This window comes from Prionailurus bengalensis, chromosome E2 (assembly GCF_016509475.1).
Source record: "Prionailurus bengalensis isolate Pbe53 chromosome E2, Fcat_Pben_1.1_paternal_pri, whole genome shotgun sequence".
Lineage (NCBI taxonomy): Eukaryota > Metazoa > Chordata > Mammalia > Carnivora > Felidae > Prionailurus > Prionailurus bengalensis.
In genome coordinates, this window is record NC_057352.1 from 10607592 (window position 1) to 10627681 (window position 20090).

The 20090-nt window shown below is 45.7% G+C and overlaps 1 protein-coding gene across 2 annotated transcripts in view; it reads right to left on the reverse strand.

Moving 5' to 3' along the window:
- ARHGAP35 (Rho GTPase activating protein 35) overlaps nucleotides 1–20090 on the reverse strand; it is a 125924-nt gene that overhangs the window by 53733 nt on the left and 52101 nt on the right. Inside the window, exons 3-4 of one of the 2 annotated variants that reach the window (XM_043600447.1) lie at nucleotides 10825–10969; nucleotides 10632–10699 (exon numbers count right to left, since the gene is read on the reverse strand). In XM_043600447.1, coding sequence (XP_043456382.1) covers nucleotides 10647–10699; nucleotides 10825–10969 — 198 coding nt within the window. In that variant the 3' untranslated portion in view covers nucleotides 10632–10646. Of the gene's footprint in view, nucleotides 1–10631; nucleotides 10700–10824; nucleotides 10970–20090 lie in introns of those variants that run through there. The other variant, XM_043600446.1, reaches the window with a different exon arrangement.

Sequence of the window (20090 nt, forward strand, 5' to 3'; positions counted from 1 at the left end):
TGGTTGCTATACTTCAATGAGAAGTTCCAAAAAAACCGCCGTGCGATCTCATCCGCTTCTGTTTTGGGGCGAAGTCCTGTTTGGATTTCTACAAGCGCAGCAAGTCGGTGACAGGAGCCACCAAAAAATGGCTTAACGTCAACTGAGTGATGACTACGTACCAGGAATTACGTGAGAACATTACAAACAAGAATGCATCCAGTTCTCAAAAACTCTCTGTGAAAGACCTACTATTTTTATTCCCAACTTGTGAAGGAACAGAAAAATAGGGCTTAGCCGGTTCAAGCTGAAGGCCAGCTACTACCTGCAAAAGTCAGGATGCCAGGGGTGACGTCGAAGCTTAGGGCCTCACCACTGGACTATCTGAATGGGAAAGGGGTTTATGTTATAAACACAGAAGTTGCGTTAGGCCCTCAAACTTTTTTCTTTTTTGTGACACCTTTTTATTGAGTCCAGGCCAGCTGTCTTCTAAAAGGCAACACGTTCTGGATTTATCTGATTGTTTCTTCATGGTAAGATTCAGATTAAATAGTTTTAGCAAAGGAGATATATGCTTGGTTGAACCGCTAGTAGGGGCACCCGGTCTGGTCACTTTGTGAAGGTGGTGACCCCCAGATCTCTTCATCTCCTTGGTGCTGGGTGACATTTTGAGACCACGGAACTATCAAGTTCCTTCAGAACTGTTCTCCAGCGATTTTTTTGTTTTTAGTTTTTAAAAATTAACTATCGAAGCATAGTGTATACATGATGAACTCTATCCATTTGAAGTATACATAACATTTGATAGTTTCGAATAGAAGATTTCCATCATCCCCCAATTGCTGCCATGCCCCCTTGCCATCAATCCTCTTGACACTCCTAGCTCCCAGGCAACCACTGATCTGCCCGCTGTCACTAGAGATCAGTTTGTATTTTACAGAGCTTTATATAAATGGAATCAGAATTTGTCATCTTTCGTGTCTGGCCTGAATCACTCTCAGCATATAATGCTTCTGAGATTCCCCCATACTGCTACATGTGGCTAGAATTTCTTTTGGCCCCTGCGTAGTATTCCAGGGGTGGAAGGACTAATTTGTTTATTCACCTGTTGATGGACACTGGGTGGTTTCCGGTTTGGGGCTCTCATGAACAAAGCTGCTAGAAACAGTTAAGTACAGGTCTCTGTGTGAGTATGTTTTCATTTCCCTTGGGCAAATACCTAGGAGTAGAATGGTAAGTGTGCACTTAGCTTTCAATAAACTGCCAAAGAGTTTTCCAAAGGGAGTCTACCCTTTTACATTCCCATCAGCATCGTGTGAGGGTTCTAACTGCTCCACAGCCTCACTTGGTCCTGTCGCTCATTTCATTCCCCAGTGATTTTAAAATCCAATAATGTTCCTTGCCTGAATTAATTATGCATTTGTGTGCTTATGTCTCTGGACATCATGGGGGAGGGGAGGGGGACTCGAGTTCAACACAGTTCCTAGCATAGTAGGTGCTTCATTAATATAAACAGTCAGTAAATATCTGCTGAATGAATGAAATCTGCAGACTTTGTCCCCAACCTCAACAAAAAGACAGTAAGCTAAACATTTTAGACCCTACTAACAACTTATCAGGAAGTTTCTATCTTTCTATAACTACTTGGTGCTGTATCCTGCATTCTCCCACTGAACCGGAGAGGAGAGGTCAAGGCTGACCGGATTCTGCTGTCCACTGAGGAGCAGCGCCCCAGAAGGCAAATAAGGAAGCCCCTCTTGCATGACACAGCCTGCTAAGGGCAGGCACTAAAACCCCAGGGCTCTGCGTGTGGCTCAGCCGCAGGCCCCGCAAGAGAGGGCTTTGAAGATACACGGGAGTTTCAGCTGCACTATCGTGTCCAGGTAGGTGCTGCCCTGAAAGGCAGGGCCCCGTTCCTGTCACCAGGTGAGAGTCCTTCCGAGACAGGAGTGGAAGAGACCGTGAAGGCTGCCACCTTCTCTCCAGCCAGGCTAACCCTGCACTTTATGGACACTGAGTCCTCCCTATGCTTGATACAAGATGTTGACCCTTCCCAAGGGCCAGCTTCCCGCCACATCTGGGTTCTTGGAGTAACAAAACAATCTCTTGTGAACGGAGGTCACGTATGCCAAGTGCCCAGGACAATGCCCGGGTCATAGCGAGCACTCCATAAATGGGTCAGGAATAGAAAATGGGGAGAGTTCATGTGATGGCAGACCATGTTTGGCATTATTATTTTAAACAGCTGCCAGGCTTCCCTGACTACAGGGACTTTTTCATTCCACAGGGACAGACTGAAATTAAGATGCGCTAACAAAACCATGGCCTACCAGTTATTTACACGGTGGGGTCTGAATACATAATAATTCAAGATGTACGAGAGGGGCCCTCTGCCCAAATGAAACCGCCTCTCCCTGGGAACAATTTCTTTCCTCAGCCCTCTGTGGCACTTGCCAGAGGTGCCAGGAATTCGCCACCTCTTAGTAACTGAGCAAAGCAATTAAGAAAATGATTATTAGGTGGGAAACCATTTTTGCTATTGTCACCCTGCCCCCTCCCACTGCCAAAAGAAAAAGGTTAAAGATCACAGAAAGAGGGAGCAAGGGGGTCTGGTCTCACACATACATCATTCAGAGAAGTCATTCCTCGAGAATGCGGTCTTCAGCGAGGCCACAGGCCTGGGGAATACGTGCCGCAGAGCCCAGATGAGGACGGCACGAAGCACTCGGCCTCCGGGAGACTAGACCTTCAGGCCGGGGAGCAGTGACACTTGGAAGCTCCCTCGGGGGGTTTCTATGCTGCCGGACATGGATGTTTCCCCCAGTTGTGGGAAGAGAACCTTGACCCAGAACTGGCCCGGAGACCTGGGATTTAAAACCCTAGTTTTATGACCACAGTGAGGTGTAAAGACAGCATACTTCTCCTGAGAAATTATTCTCAGGACTGTGAGTAGGCTCTAAAAGTAAGTCCCCACCCTGACTCCAGCGAGATAAACTCTGGACAGGGCTGAATATTCCTACTCCTTGCCACGCATCAGAGAGCTCAGGTTGGCTTGGCCAATGTTCTCTCCTCACTCGGCACCACACTGCTATAGAAGGGGAGCAGGGGCTCCACTGCCCTGACGATTTTCCACGTGGAGGAAAACTGGGGGGAAGTGTTCTAGCCAGAAATACAAAGGCAGTCCAAATGGCAGCGGTGGCCCCAGAGCAGCTGCAGTCGCGACGTGCCCCTCCCGGCCTGATCAGGTAACCAGAGCCGCAAGGGACGAGCTGCCGTCCTATCAGCACAGCAAGCACAGAGGCTGTCTCTGAGGCTGGGCTGGGCTAAAACCATCTGCAAATCAATCTGAAAGCTGTTCTACCTACGGGCCACTTCTTGAACACTTTCCACTTTTGTTTATTTTTTTAATGTTTATTTATTATCGAGAGACAGAGAGAGAGCACGAGCATGGGAGGGGCAGGGAGAGGGAGACACAGAATCTGAAACAGGCTCCAGACTCTCAGCTGTCAGCACAGAGCCCGACGCGGGACTCAAACCCACAAACCACGAGATCATGACCTGAGCTGAAGTCAGACGTTCAACTGACTCAGCCACCCAGACACCCCAAACACGTTCCAGTTTTTCAGGAAATATGAAACGAGGGTGAGTGAACTGGTCGGAAAGCTCAGGAAAAAAAAAAAGGTGCAAGCCAGAAGCAATCTCCAGCTCCCACAGAGTCCTGGTAACACACAGCGGGAGCAGCAAATTGTGAGGCGAGAAGGCAGCGATCCTTGCCTTAAGATCTGTGTCAAGGAGGGCTCGGCAGTTTACTCACAAACTCTGAGGAGGAAACACAGCAGTCACAGGAACCTGCCGTGGGCCACCCCTGGAATACGGAGTTGCTTGCCAACAAGCCTCTCTTCGTACACTCCCCGAGACCCCTGCCCCCAACTCTTGCCACCCTCTCTTCTCAGGTCCAAGATTAAAATGCAAGTTAGCTGGCTTGGAGATGGAATTAAAAAGACGATGCCCAAGGTGTATGCAGTGTTAAATTAAAACAAAAAATAAGCTGCAGAACAGCGTACGCACGATCTCGTGCTGTGAAACATTTGGGGGGGAGGGGGGGAGTACTAGCAGAAAACATAATCCATCTATTAATGCAGATTACTTCTGGAGATGAGACTGTAAGGGACTTTCACTTTCTGTTCTAGATCTGTATTTATAATAATTTTTTTTTTTTTTTTTTTTTTTTTACTGTGAGCAAATTTATTACTTTTGTAATTAGGAAAAAATATTAAGGTGATGGGATAGTTCACGTTGTCCCAATTCCTAACGGTCATGCCACCACTTCCCCACTGCTAGCTGTGACAGACCCTGGCCATGAGGTGGCAGGTGGGGAGCAACCAGGGTCCTGAGGCATGCAAGGAGAGGGGCTTCCTTCTGGGTTTCTCACTGGATCTTTCTTTCTCACTTTGGTGGGCAGGAGTGTGAATTCCCAAGCACGGCCTCTGAAAGTGACGGTGCGGTATTTTATTTGCCAGGACAAGCCAAGTGCCAACGTGTCTGAGACAGACACAAAGACAGGGACACGACAACTTTGGACTTCGAGCTGCATGGGGCAGACCTGGCAGACAAGTTCCATGTGGAGTATCATCTCCAATCAGCTAGACATGACTGCCTGAAACCGGGGTCGTACGACGATTTCCACCATGAGCAGTAGAGGGAGCGATGGGACGGACGGGTGGGGTGGCAGCAGAGGGTTTCCTAAGTGCAAGTTCAGGATAAGTCAGACCTGGGGACACACACGCTCTGTGATTCATTCAATCATTCAACAAAATCTCGTCAGTCCCAGGCCTCTGCTGAGACAGGAGCCGCAATGATGAGGCAGCCGTGGGTGGTGTCAGAAGGGGGCTGAGGATGATGGAGAGGTACAGACAGACAGCACACCACACAGGGGGACATTCTACAAGACAACTGTCTAGACTTTAAAAAAAAAAAAAAAAAAAAAGGTCATCATTCAGAACAAAACAAAACAAAAGGCAAAGAGAACTGTTTTGGACTGAAAGGTGCAAAGGAAGCAATAGCCAAATGCGCTGTGAACATGGCTTGGATCCTAGAACAAAATCCTAGCTAGAAGAGAGAGTTTAAAGTCAACTGAGTAAAGTTAAACGTGGAATGCCTGTGAAATACTACTGAATTAATGCTATTATTCCTAAAAGTGATAATGTTAATGCAGTTACAGAGAGACTCTTTAAGCTTAGGGATACAAGCCGAGATTTTTTAGAAGTGAAGGGATGTGTGGCACCTGCAGCTTATTCTCAAATGATTTACCAACAATAAAAATGAGAAGAAAGGGCAAACGGGGCACAATATTGAGTGAATTATCATACTACTCTTTTAACTCTTCCATGGGTTTACTGTGTTCAATTTAAAAGCTGGAGAAAGGGGTGCTGGGTGGCTCAGTCGGTTAAGCATCTGACTGTTGATTTGGCTCAGGTCATGATCCCAGGGTCATGGGATCAAGCCCCGTGTCAGAATCCAGCCTGAGTTTCTCTCTCTCTCTCTCTCTCTCTCTCTCTCCCTTTGCCCCTCTTCCCTCCTCATGCTCTCTTTCTCTTAAAAAAAAAAGGGGGGGGGAAGCTGGAGAGCAAAGAAAAGTCACAGATATTTACATTTATGGTACAGTCTGACAGGCAATAGGAAGAAGAACCAAATGTACTACTGGTGAGGCGAAGGCGACAACTGGCACATACTGAGCACTTGCCTGGGCCACGCGCCACACTCGGCGCCTCCGTGCAAGTCTGCCGGCACCTTCGCGGCAGCCCGAGCGGCAGGTCCTGTCATCACCCTCAGTTTCCAGATGGGCGTAAGGCGGAACGATTCTAAACCGGGCCTAACTGCAGATCTGAAGCTCTGTATCACTAGCCCAAAACGTCTGTCCCAGTGAATCTGGTTCTTTACGTGCGTCAGGAGAAAATGCTGCATGAGGCCCCAAACAGGGGAATAGTTAAATAATCTATTTTGCCGGAACGTCGTGCGGCAATTGAACATTGTATTTTTGAGGGAGATCCTCTCTGCTTGCTTGATGGGATGCTACCCAGCTCGTGCATACTTAGTAAAACTACTTAGTAAAACTACTTAGATCTTCACACTAAAAAAAAAGCCGTATCTTCACAGACTCACAAAACAATGTCTGATTTAAAAAGCAGTGATTCTCGGGGCACCTGAGTGGCTCAGTTGGTTGAGAGTCCGACTTTGGCTCAGGTCGTGGTCTCATGGCTCCTGAGTTCGAGCCCCGCATCAGGCTCTGTACTGACAGCTGGGACCCTGGAGTCTGCTTTGGATTCTGGGTCTCCCCCTCACTCTGTACCTCCCCCTCTAGAACTTGGTCTCTCTCCCCAAAATAAACAAACCTTGAAAAAAATATTTTAAAAAAGCAGTGATTCTCAGGGCGCCTGGGTGACTCAGTTAGTTGAGCATCTGACTTCGGCTCAGGTTGTGATCTCATGGTTCGTGAGTTCGAGTCCCACATCAGGCTCTGTGCTGACGGCTCAGAGCCTGGAGCCTGCTTCGGATTCTGTGTCTCCTTCTCTCTCTGCCCCTCTCCTGTTTGCACTGTCTCTCTTTCTCTCTCTCTCGCTCAAAACCTGAATAAACATTAAAAAAATTAAAAAAAATAAATAAATAAAAAGCAGAGATTCTCAAAAAATGGTCGTTCAACCCACCTCTTGGTTACTGAATTCTTTCCTTGCAGGAAAATAGGAGTAGGTAAGCTGGTAAAGTCAGGGCTCTTTTGCCTCATCTAAGTTATGCTAAAAAAATTTTTGAGAACTATCATACCACATATTATGTAGATATATAAATATAATATTTACATGTAAATATAACGTGCATTATGTAATTATGTAAAAATAAAAATCGACACACACATACAGAGAAATAAGACTATCAGGAACTATATCAGACTATTAACAGTGGTTTCACGAAGTGGAAGATCAACAACTCTTTAAATCCTTTCTCACAGTTTTGGGCTTTTGTTGAATTTCTACAATGAACATGCTTTAATTTTACTAAGAGGAAAAAAATCCTTCCAGGGAAAAGAACACCCCCCCACCAAACACACATGCTAAATTAAATTCACAGATTCCATGTTTAACTTTTTTCCCTGAAATTCTATAAAAGTACAAACCAATGCCAAAGAAGGGAAGTATGTAATCAAACTTTAAAAGGACAAAGAAAACAAAGAAGAAAACAATGGAATTAAGGTATTCCAGCCTGAAGACCACTCATTTAATCAACAGGTAATGTATGTTGTGTACCACACTCTCAGAAGACAAGGAGAGCAGAGAATCCTCTTCCCAGGAAGAGAAAACATGCTTGAGAACTACTGGGGAGGTTGCATCCACCGGCTACTGGGGGTGGGGCAGTCTTGAAGAATGAGGACAAGTTCCAGAGGCAAGGAGGAATGTGGGATACATTTCAAACCACACGAAGAACCCATGCAAAGCAGCAAAATACAAAGAAATCCTGCTTGTATTCTTGCAAAAGTAATTTTTTTAAGTTTATTTATTTATTTTGAGAGAGGAACAGTGTAAGCAGGGGAGGGGCAGAGAAAGAGAGAGAGAGAGAGAGAAAGAGAGAGAGAGAGAGAGAAAGAGAGAGAGAGAGAAAGAGAGAGGGAATCCCAAGCAGGCTCCACACTACCAGTGCAGAGCCCGATGTCAGGCTCAAACTCACGAAACCTTGAGATTATGACCTGAGTCGAAACCAAGAGCCGGACGCTCAACCAACTGAGCCACCCACCTTGTAAAACAAGTTAAAAATTAATGCCTGTAGTAGCATAAAACAGAAAGCAGAGGACAGAAAAGGAAGAAAGAAGAGAGAGAGAGAGGGAAAGAGGAAGACGGGGGGGCAGGAAGGCGGGCAGACAACCATAACAGCACCACACATGGGAGGAGGCAAGACTGCTGAGGCCGGCACCTGGTAGGCAATGAGGCAGTAAAAAGAGGTTTTTAGTAGAGGAACTGTCATATAATCACGACGAGGGGGGTGATGGTGGGGAAGCAAAAATGAAACAGAGAGGATAGAGCCGAGAGATGAGGAAGTAGAAGTGACAGACTTGGGAACTGATCGGAGGTGATCCTGAAGCTCCAAGCCTTTTGGTGACAGGGCGGACAGTGGCACAGTCTAAGAGAACTTTAAGAAAAGCAGCAGCTTGGCAGTGGCTGGTGGTAAAGCCTCATACCCAAAAGGATTCATAAATCCAAGGGCAAGGAGAGGTATAATTTTGTCATCGGATACCGAAAAGTGGGGGCACCTGGGTGGCTCAGTTGGTCAGGTGTCCGATTCGTGGTTTCAGCTCACATCATGATCTCACGGTTCGTGGGTTCGAGCCCCGTGTCTGGCAGTGCGGAGCCTGCTTGGGATCCTCTCTCTCTCCCTCTCTCTCTGCCCCTCCCCTGCTCATGCTCGCTCTCTCTCTCTCTCTCTTTCTCAAAATAAATAAACTTGAATTGCAAAAAAAAAAAGCGAATCAGTCTAAGAGCGAGAGAAGCAAGGTGCGGGAGGGGTTGGTCAAGACCACTGCTGTGCCCAGCTAGGGCGCATGTGGGTGACACTGAGGCACCCTGTGCTACCACAGGGGAGCCACTTGAGGAGACCGTTCACAAAAGGCTCCCCCTACAAAGGGAAGGCTCCCCCTGACAGGAGAATGCCGACTGATCAACGCTGAAGGAACCAGGGAGTCAAACGATGGGGAGAGAGTGGCTCTGCAGTGGAGAAGCTCGGCCCACACCGCCACCTTAACCAAGGGGTCCAAGTGAACGTTACCAGTGATGGGTCAAACTGACATCATGTGTCACATGGTGCGATGCACCGACAAGGACACGGCATCGCTTCCCTGCTGTTTCTGCCCAAGATGCAAATAGGAACTTAATCGTGAGGAAAACACCCAAAAAACAAGCAAACAAAAAACCCAAAAAAAACACCAAACTGAGGAGGAACGTCCTACAAAATAACTAATCTGTAGTTCAAACTATTGAGGCCATGAAAAACAGACTAAAAACTGTTCTAGATTGAAAGAGCCTCGAGGCTCGACGACTAAACCTAATGTGTGGTCCAGGATTAGCTCCCGGGCCCAAAATATTTTTGTGTTTTGCCATAAAGGACATTAATGGGACAACTAATGAAATGAAAACAGAGGACAGGTTAGCGTTGGGTCAATGTTTACGTCCTAATTTTGATAACCGCACGGTGGTTACGTAAGAGAATGTTTTTAGGAATTACCCACTGAGGTAGTTAGAAGTAAAGCTGCATCAGATCTGCAAACTTTCAAATATTTCAGACAGTTATCTATATAGAAAGAATGGTGTGGGGGAAAGTGCTAAAACACTAACACTGAAGGAACCTGGGAATTTTTGTAACTTCCAATTTGTTTAAACTTGTAATTTTTCCAATAAATCGAAAATACTTTGAAAATAAAGGTAAGGAGAAAGCAACCTTCCCCTCCCCCAGAATGACACAGGGTATCTTTCTGAAGTGCTAGGTCAACATGTAAAGGCCTCAATCACCTGAATGGGACCTTTGTGCGGTTTTTCCCCTTGCACAAGGGAGAGGTGCCAGAAAGAAACTGATCTATAAAACCAGTGTCAAAAAGATGGACACTGACAAAAGTGTCCCCATTCTGGGGACAGAACGGACTAAACAAAGCTGCAGATCTGCTGTTAGATTAGGCAAAGTGTTCACCGTGATTCAACCCTGGTGTGTCGCAGAGAAAACCCCGGAAATAACCACGAAGTCTGCTTTAGCAGGCTTCAACTTGAAACCTATTTTCCCTGATTTGGCACATCCTACGTAAATATTAACACCGTCACGCAGCTTACTAGGATGCTGCTGAAATTATCTGCAGCACCCATGGGCTGTGCACACCATACGATACTTAACATCATTGCAGGGAACACTGGGATCAGAGCACAGAGGGAGGCTCTAACCCCTACTTTGGTTTCAAATTGTTTAAACCCATATTCTTGAGCTCAACTACTAATGCTAATGCCCAAGAACTGACCTAACCATGCACCCGCTTAGACTACCTTCTCCTCAAAGCTCATCAGCTCTGAGAGCATCCAGGAGAAAACCAAACCAAGGGACACAACGGCAAAAGGGAGGCCAAAGAGACACGTTAGGAGAACACTTAATGAACAAATAAATGTTTTCAATACAGGCACAAATTTGTCACTTCGAGAACGATGCAGAAAACATTAAGACAGTTGTTCTTTGCAGTAACACCAAGTTGTCAGTGGAGTTGAAATACAGCTGCCTGACCAGAAGATATCCAAGGATCCTAGCTGGGCTTTTTTTACCCCAGGGAAAAAATTCTATCAATAATGAATCCCAGGCGCCTGATCAAAGGCCAAGGTCTGCAACAGTCACGACTACTCCTTTGTTTTATTAAGCCAAAGTTTATTACCATTTGTGCCCAGGACAGGGCTGCGGACACAATGGTAACACGCCCCTTTCCCCGCCCTCAAGCGGCTGGCAGATCTTCGAGGCCACAGACAAACAGGGTGGGTGCTCTGACAGGGAGCTGAGGGAGCACAGCGAAAGCACCTAACCAGCCACAGCTGCAGGCCTGAAAACACGCTGCCTGGTGCACGGAAAGGTCTCACGGATCCCGTACAACAGCCGCAAAACTACACGCAGATGGAGACCCATAAGTCTGACAGCTGTCCAGACTGCTCAGCTCCTTCTCAGAAAGCATCTCACACTTAAGGAGAGCTGATCCCAGAGTCTCCAGATGGCTCAGCTCGCCAGAAAGTAGCCCGTAGACAGTGAAAGCCATGATCAGCTCTGAGGTAACAACACTCTTACCTGTGGCTTCAATGTACTCAATACATCTCTCAATAAACACAGGGATGGGCTTCTCTGGAGTCACGACAGTTGTCAAGGGCACCCCAAAATAGTTACTCTCCCAGGTTGCCTTTGTGATGGACGGCCGGGGTTTGGGCTTTGGTTTCTGTATAGGAAAGAGAAAAGAAAGCATAAAACAAAAACAAAGTGAATATCAACATGCAACTTAAACATCAGCTAAAGCTTCCAGAAGGGAATTCACAGTGGTGTGGAAACTGCTGGGAAGACTCCAAGCAGGATAGAGATCCATTTGCTCATCTCACTAATTCTGTATTTTCCAGCCTCCAAATATCACACAAGATGCCAGCCAGTTGACACACAGTCACACCCTGAGTGTGAGACTGCATTATCAACACAAAGGTGTTTAGAAGAAGCAGGCCATGCTGAGTTAATAACAACGAGATGGCTATCCACATCCTTTATCAGGGGTGCCCTGGAGTAAACAGGAAGTTTTCCAAACATCCCACATGGATAATGAATGTCATACACTCAAGACGGCTAAAATCTTTAAAAAGATAAAAGATGGAATGGAGAATGAGTAATTTCCTCTTTCCAGAAAAGAAATAGAGCATGTGTTCTGCTACGGCTGAAAGCTCCAAATGAGAATTCCCTTCCAGACATTAGCCCGGGGTTAATTCTCAATGGCTATCGAATCAGGAAAGGGTAAAACCAACTGAGCAAACATGACAAAGAAGGTAATACTTGTCTCTTCTTTCCCAGCAGCCCCCTTCCTCCGGAGCAGGAGCAGCGGCAGCGGCAACCACTTGAGAGCTCACCGTGTACCAAGCCAGGTCCCAAATATTACTTCTTTTAAACCTCACGACATTCCGTTGAATCAAGGAAAAATGTCCCACGTGCCTAAGTCACACAACTAGTAAGTCATAGTGCTGAGATTCAAACCCAGGAGGGTCTGTCTCCAAAGCTCAGGCTCATAGACCTTTCTGAGATATTCTGCTCCAAAATTATTCAATCCTTTTATTTTGAAGCTCACATGAGGAAAAAATGCTCTGAACAAACGGTAAATTTCCTAAAAGTGACAAAAACGTACCTGAAATTCTGGACTTCTGTTAAAATATCTACTAAGGAAAAGGGTAACCAAACAGGAGCAAGGCAAATGGACCCAGGTGTAGCTCCGGCAATTCGGTTTCATGTCCAAGTTAACGAGATGAATTTAGAGGGCAGATTTATTACAAATATACGCAACCTATAAACTTGAAAGTATTTAGGGATCTTTGCATAAAATCCACTGGAGGGACAACTAACTAGCCAGGGTCAACCATTCACATTCCTCTTCCTGCCCATCTTCGTTCCTTCTGGTACCTCTATTTATATGGGAACAAATCGCTTCCTGTTTAGTCTGAGATTCTCAGAGGACTTCCTGTGCAAACAAGTACCAAAGAAAAAGAACAACTGAGAAGAAAACGTACACGAAAGAAGGCACAAGCCCATCTCTAAGCTGGTTGACATTACCTGCAATGACCACCAAAAGGCAAAGACCATCCACTCTACACAGAGCCTGCTAACTGGGTCAGTCTGGAAGACTGTACCGCCACGCGAATGGATCTTGGCGTTCCAGAGAAGAACCACAGAGGCTCCACGAGGCTCACCCCTGCCCCTGCCCCACTCCTCATAAATGCAGCCACACCGCCTCTCAGGTTGCAGGGAGTGGCCACTGTTCCTTCCCCTTCCAGACTGCCTGCCAGAGGCAAACAGGCTCGGACCTGGACTTTTTACCAAAGAAGTAAGGAAAAGCAAATGAGTGATTCATGATGTATCTTTACACGAGATAATTTAACCAATCTAGACTCTCTCCCTGACATCTTCTATTTATATGAAGTATAACATAAAGAATTTAAGATCTGAAATCTTAGCAGACCTGGGTCTGAATCCTGACAGACAAGTCCTGTGACTCTGGGTAAGTGACTTATTGGCATCTCAGGGACAGGGCCTCCTCACAAGGTGGTCTTGAGGGTGAAATGTGGGCGACCTGGCTCAGTGCCTAGCCACACAGTAGCCATCCAGTAATTCGAGGAAAGAGAGGGGCGAGTGCTTCTGTTGTCACACATTGTGGCAACCGAATAACCATGAGTCAAGCGATGCTCTCCCTTAAAAATGCCATACAGTTTAAATTATTAGCTACAGATTCTGAATATACAAGGAAGACCATCTGGATTTCAGCGACATTCTTTTTATCAGTCTCAGTCTTGCAGAATTTCCCTGTCAAAACTGACAACGGTATTGTTCTTCAATAAAACTGATGCTTCCAAATAAATTGTTAAGGAATAAAAAAATGGAACTTTTTTTCTAATCACCACAAGGCCTTCTTTTTCTTAAATTAAGTTTACTTTTATTTTTATATTTTCATTTATTTTGAGAGAGAGAGAACAAGCAGGGGAGGGGCAGAGAGAGACAGAGAGAGAGAGAGAGAGAGAGAGAGAAAATCTCAAGCAGGCTCTGCACTGTCAGCGCAGAGCCGATGTGGGGCTTGAACTCACAAACCATGAGATCATGACCTGAGCTGAAACTGAGAGTCGGACGCTTAACCAACTGAGACACCCAGACGCCCCTACCAAGCCTTCTAACCATAGTTCTAGTAAACGATCAATTTTAATCTTATACTTCCTTCCTCCACCTTCTCAATACCAGAACAAGATGATGAGGTGTGTTCTAACAATCTAAGTTAACTAGAAACTTTACCATCTATCAACTGAATACTATGTACTGGACCCTTGCTTAAGTTCCTTAGATGTATTATTTCATTCCAGACTCACAACAGCTCCAAGGGTATGGGGTTAATAACTCCATTTTACAGATGAAGCGGAGTCGTAGAAAAATTCAGTTACTTGCCCAAGTCAGTTTTGACTACAAAGCTTGCTCTCTTAACCACTATGGTTCACGGCCCTTCCCTGAAAGGTCCTGGGAGAGGCAGAATGAATAAATGGATAGCTGAATAAATGATTAAGGGTACACCGACAATCTGGAGAGTTTCTAAGGTAATAGAGGCCCACTCACATAAAATACCAGGGATCTTTAAGCTGGAAAAGGAAGGAATGGCGCATTATGACAACTATTTCATACAGCTACAGGACTATCTCTTGGAAAGAGAGATTATTTTATATGATTCCAAAGGGTTATGCTGAAAGAGATACGAAGAGAACACAGGCAATTTTGGCCTTAAATATAAAGAGAAATTTAAAAAACAAAATCCCCAGGTGTTTAAAAAGGAAGGGACTGCTCTGTATAAATATTCCAAGCACAGGCTGCAAACTACATACCTCTGCCACACCACTGTCAAGGAGATTCTGCCATTCGATGAAAGACTAAATTGGATACTGCCCTTATGCCTCTCGTCCCAAAGAATCCAAGACCCGAGTTCAGTGCTTCAACTTACAAAATGCAGAAATGGAGAGTAAGCTTTAACAACAGGATCAACTCCCGTTACTAAATGACATGGATTCTCCCTCTCAGATTTAAACAAACCCTGGTTTATCGAATGTCAAAACACCTCCTAGAAGTAAGTGAAGGCTCTGTAGGGTGTCACAAAATTAGGACGGGGATTCTTGCACAACGAATTCTAAACCTTTCTAGTAAGGAAATCAGACTTTGTGGTACACACTAAGAGGTGGGCCAGATTGTCGGTATGACAAACAACACATCAGGCACCTGAAGGGTTACTGGGCACATGTCAGATGGAAACGCCACTCTTGTGAGTGGCCTGCCAGCTGTCTCAGTCCCCGGTCAGACGTGGGTCGCTCATTATGGAGTCCCTGGGGCCCTCCAAGCAGCAGGCTCTTGGAGAGGAGAAAGTAACACCATCCCAACATCAATCTTCTTTCGAGGGCACTCACAGAGCAGGCTGAATTGAAAAAAAGCATCTAGCCAGAGGAGACCAAGCCCTGAGAATAATCTACACATCTGTGCCTCTAAGTTTAGAGTCTTATTGGGTCAAAAATGGAAACCAGTGATTAATCTGGAGTGGCCATGTGCAGGCCACTGCTAGGTACTTTGCACAATTACCTGAAACCTTACAACCATCTTCAGGGTAAGGGTTATTAGCACCATTTCACAGGTGAGAAATCAAGCTCTGAGAGAGTCACACCCAGCACTGAGAGAGCCAGGCTCCAGAGGCTAGTGATCTATAAACACCAAAGCCCCTTTTTCCCCTACGTGAACTCTATGATGAAATGACAAAAACCAAGGACCCGGTCAGTTTGAACCACCTTCATCTCGTTCTTTTGCATGGATCTATTTTTTGAACGAGCAACACAGTGCATTGTTCTTTACTTCAGTTTCCTTAAAAACAGGCCCGATTCTTGGTCTTGATAATACCCAGGTGGCAAAGGAAACAAAGAAACGAACCAATAGTTTCTGCCAGGACGGCACTGCGAAGAGACGGTGGTTGGAATTTCCCACTGGCCCCTTGGCTTTCGAAACAAGAAAAGAGCATAAAGGGAAACTCCCAACTCTGGTGGAGTAGGAAGACATTTGTAAGCCGACGGGGGTCCCTCTGGAGTCCACCGGGACAAGAAAAAGGTTCGAATGCCATGTGAAGAATGAGAAGCGACTGACAGAAGGGCCCTTTCTATCAGGCTGCAAGATGAGTGGGTTCCAGGGCCTGATATGCAGTAGGCACTCCATAAATTTCCTGAACAAAAACAGTTTCCAATAGTGCACAGGGCCAATATTTCTTTATATTTTTTCAAGTTTAGCTGAGATGAGGACTATCTCTGTATGTACAGAAGTTTTTCTTCTCCTAAATTGTGCTCCTTTTCCGCGGATGGAGGAGGTGAGGCTCAGAAGGTCTTATACTGGCACTACCGTCCCAGACTCCCTTTTAAAAACTAGATGAGGTAATGAATTCCCTATGTCACTGTGTGGCCACTGGATAAAGGACAGTCATTTATGTACACATGTGACTGTTACCCTACTTAACTCAGTAAGGATCTTAGCATTTTTGTTTTTTAACGAATTATGCCCAAGGTCACAGAGCAAACTAGCAGCAGGGCTAATCCCAGGACCAAAGTCCTCTATCCCCCTCAACGAACTTACAATCTAACTGGTAAAAGAAAGATATATCCCTGGCAAGCAAAGCTGATCTAGACATCAGGCTCAGTAACAACTGAGCCACAAAGGAAAAGAGTCTCCCATGGCTCCAAAGGAGAGCTCAGCCGTTCCTTCTGGATAAAGAACATTCTATCTTCTGTGGGAAGAGCAGGTACAGCTATTTAGCGATTTTGAGCTGACAACTTCAAATATTCTCTCCTGGTCTCTATAAAATACCTTTAATACATGTCAAATTATTTAACCAGATTTTAAAGTCAGAACATATGATCACCACAGTTGTACCACCTAGCAGTCTTTTAAATGCTTGGTAACCTATCTAATGAAGGAAATAAAAAACAGAATGCAGGTTGCTGGATTCTCTCTTTTTTTTTTTTTTTAAAGGAGGAATGCCATAGACAGAATGTAGTCTGGGACAGGGATAGTGCCCTCTGAATGAGAACGGTTCTCCCTCCCAAGAGTGATATTAGCAAAGCCCTCGAGAGGCCCTCCCCTCTCGCCACGATTTGCCAAGCAGTGTACTGGCTGACTCTGGATTAAGGGAAACTGGGAGGAGTCTTAACAAAAACCAAAAGATTCCATACACAACGTGACTACAGGTTTCCCCCAGAGCACCTCTTGCATTCTATATCCAACATCACAGCTTTCTGATGAGTAATGATTCGTTCTTATTTCCAACAGAGCTTCAAAAGAACCTTTTCAATTACGTTACTCACTCGTGCCCCAAATGTATTCTTGGTTAACTGGTGCTCCCTCTTCTGGCTCTGAAAAAAATCTAAGCCCAAGTTTAAGAGAAAACCTGAGGGTGGATCTGTTCTCATTGGCAAAGTCTGTTATGAAAGCACAAACGCTTATTAGACTTGGTCTCCTTCACGCTGCCAGTTAGTATTACAGCCAGGTCACCCACTGTCTCGGGGCATCTTTTTTTAGGGTTGGGAAAGGAAGCAGCATAAAGTCTCTGCCTTCCTAGCATCCCTAATCCTCTCCCAGGATGGGAAAAGACATGTGCCATCCCTTCACAGGCCCCAAATCAAGCGAGACCACAGCCTGCTGCTCTAGAAAGGCATGAAGTCTAGCAAATCTGGGTCAGCCCCTGATGCTGTCTCAGACTGAACGGCCAGTGCAACAGCGGGCTAACTAGGAAGGAGGGTCCACTAGTCCCAGGAAAGTTTTTTTTACAAACACCCTGCCTGATCCAACACTCACTGAATTCGGACTTCCCAGAGTTACAGGTCAGTTTTTAATCTGCTTGCCTCTTCTCAAATACTGGATAAAATGCATTCAGAAGACCTTTCTCTATGGAAGCAGAGGTGATTCTTGACTCCTGCTGAAATAATTTGGGTCCTAAAAAGATATTTCAGTATCACTAGGTGGTGGATGAGAACAAGCTGGTTCAGTGATGATCAGAGCAATTCTCTGCTCTTTGAAAACTAGATATGGGTTGCCCATTGTCATTTTTTTTTTTTTTTTTTAAGAACAGGTGTGCTATAAGCTAAGGCCCATAGTTAAAGATGGTCTATTTTTGTCACCAAAAACACACTACAGCAGTTCTTTGGGCTTAAAATAAACTGAGAAAACGCATGACACCAGCTCAAAACAATTTCTCAAAGTTCCAGTCGCTATTTCAGTGTCCCCATGCCTTTTTTGTCCTCTACTCAACTAGACTCTGAAGCCAGAAACAAATAGCACCAGGCCATTCTTAGGGGGTAGTGTAGGGAAATGGATTTTTTTAGATAATAATCACAGTCCTTTGTCTGAAATGAACAAATTACTAGACTGATTGAGTGGTCCAAATGTGTGCCTGGCTATTGAAGATTACCATCTTTCTTGCGGGCTGGACTCTACCGACCCGTTGGAAGCGGAAGTCAGAAGAGCGGGTTCAAAAATCTCAGCTCCTCCATTTAGAAAACTACACCAACACGGGCGGCGGCAACGGGAAAAGGGCTGGTGCCGCACCTGGCGCACAGCAAGCGTTCGGGACCTCCGGGGAAGGATGAAACCCCACGGTATTCGCAACCCTGTTATCCCCGGCCTGCTTCCCCTTCACTCTCCACAGCAACCACTCTAGGTTTCTTCCACGTGTTGTTTTTTATTTTTTCTTTCTTTCCCCCAGCTCCAAGTTCCACGCTGTTTTCTCAAGAGCTCTCCCCAGAAAACCTCCACCCTCACTGCCTTTGTCCGCCTCACTCTGTAAGTCTCCATTTACACACTGTTGCCTTGGGGAGCTTTACCGGACCCTCGCTGAGGTTAAAACTCCTTGCTCTACAATCCCTGAGCACCCTGTAGCTCCTCTGTGACAGTATTCAAAATACATGTCAGCGCATATTTAAAATCCGCCATCCCTTGACGGTAAGCTAGATAAACACACCACCACGCGCAGCGCCCGCAGCACAAAGCCAGGGGTACCACTGCTCACTAAGCGTCCGTGCGCTGAACTGGAGGTTTCCTTCCCAAAATGAATGAATGAGCACATGCTTTGGAGCAAAAATCCTTCTCTTAAAAGATGCAATTCTTTCAGGAATCAGAAAATCCAAGGTCAAGTAGGCCCCCCCCCCCCACCCCATCTTTAAGGCTATGGTATTTATTTGGCCTCACAGCACATTGAGTAGGCCTAGCCTTTTCTGAAGCACACACTGAGAGTCTTTCCCGAGCAGGTTACAAAGAGCTCATATTTCATACCATTCAGCTTGTCTGTCAAAATGCAACATCCCTCCCTAGGGAGCTAGCTGTCCAATTCCCCAGCTGGTTTTTATTCACACTAGAAACTTTAACTCCGTTCTAGGCCTCACAAAATGAGAGCTGTGTCCACACAAAGCCCCAACAACCAGCCGATTCACTGAATCCAATGAAATAAGCCAATTCACTGGGGGGGGACACAAACTGTCAAACTGGTTACTTGGTGCCTTATAGACCAAACAATGCGTGATTGAATTGGTTTGCTTTTTCAATAGGTTGTCTTGTCATGTGGTAGCTACAGTGAGTGAAAGATTTTCTTTATCATTCTGTTGTCTTTTTTTTTAAACACAAAGATAAGAGCACATCAGATAGAAGGGTGAATAGCCAATAATGTCTTGTCTTTAAATCCATGGTCAAACACACTAAATTCAGCAACTTGAGCTTGCCCAAAAGGCACATTTTGTGGACCAAGACTCCCAGCCTGTGGTTTCTTTTTTTTGGTTTTGTTTTGTTTTTGTTTTTGTTTTTGGTTTTAAAATAAGACCCTGCCGGTCCTGATCTCATCTTTGCAAACGCATGATACTGTGAGACAGAGACCATGTGCAACACCAACTCTTTACAGACAAAGCGTCTATTCATGGGCCCCACTGAAGTGCAATCGTAGATTTTCAATTTCATTCAGCTGAGTGCGGAAGGCTCCCACTATGAGGGTGGGTTGCTAAATGGTTCAGCTGGGAAAAGGACCCAGCATGACAGTCAGCCTTACAGTCTTCACTTTCATTAACAGAAATGAAAGCGATTCCCTCACTCCAACTCCAATTTTACAGTAAAGAGCTAATCTAGCAAATCGGCCAAGGGAAGCTGAGCAATTTCTCTTTCTCCACATCACATCGGTACCCAGAGCACAGCTTTTTGTTGTTGTTGTTAGGGCTGTTGCTAGGGCAAGTGCTGAGAAAGCAGCTGAGTAACACACAGGGTTAAAACTTACACAAAAGGGAGGGACGATGTTGGTCCCTCAAGCCCTCGGCTAGACCAGACCAGCACTCTCCTCTCCTTGAATACGACATGCACATTTTCACCTTCGAGCTGTTCCTCACCTCTGCCACTTCTTCGGTTCTACCCACTCTTCAAGGTCTAGTTAAATAACACTGCCATACCTAACACCTGTCCGAGATGCAGTATGCTGAGTGTTTCACGTGCAAAACCTCATTCCGTTTCTCACCACCACATGAGGAAGGTGCCACTATGTTCTCCCTTCCTGCCGAAGGGATATGGCAGGTGAATCACGCGCCCCAAGTCCCAGTGAGGAAGCGGAGGAGTCGGGATTTGGCTTTAGGCCCTCGATCCCGAGCTCCTAATCACTACACACGCTACACTACCTTCACCGCCCCCAGCGGTGGGATTTCCACTCTGCCTCCACACAGCGCCCCCTGGGCACACCACCTATTTCCAGTAGTTGTGGAGGTCTCTCTGCCTCCACTGGGAGCCAC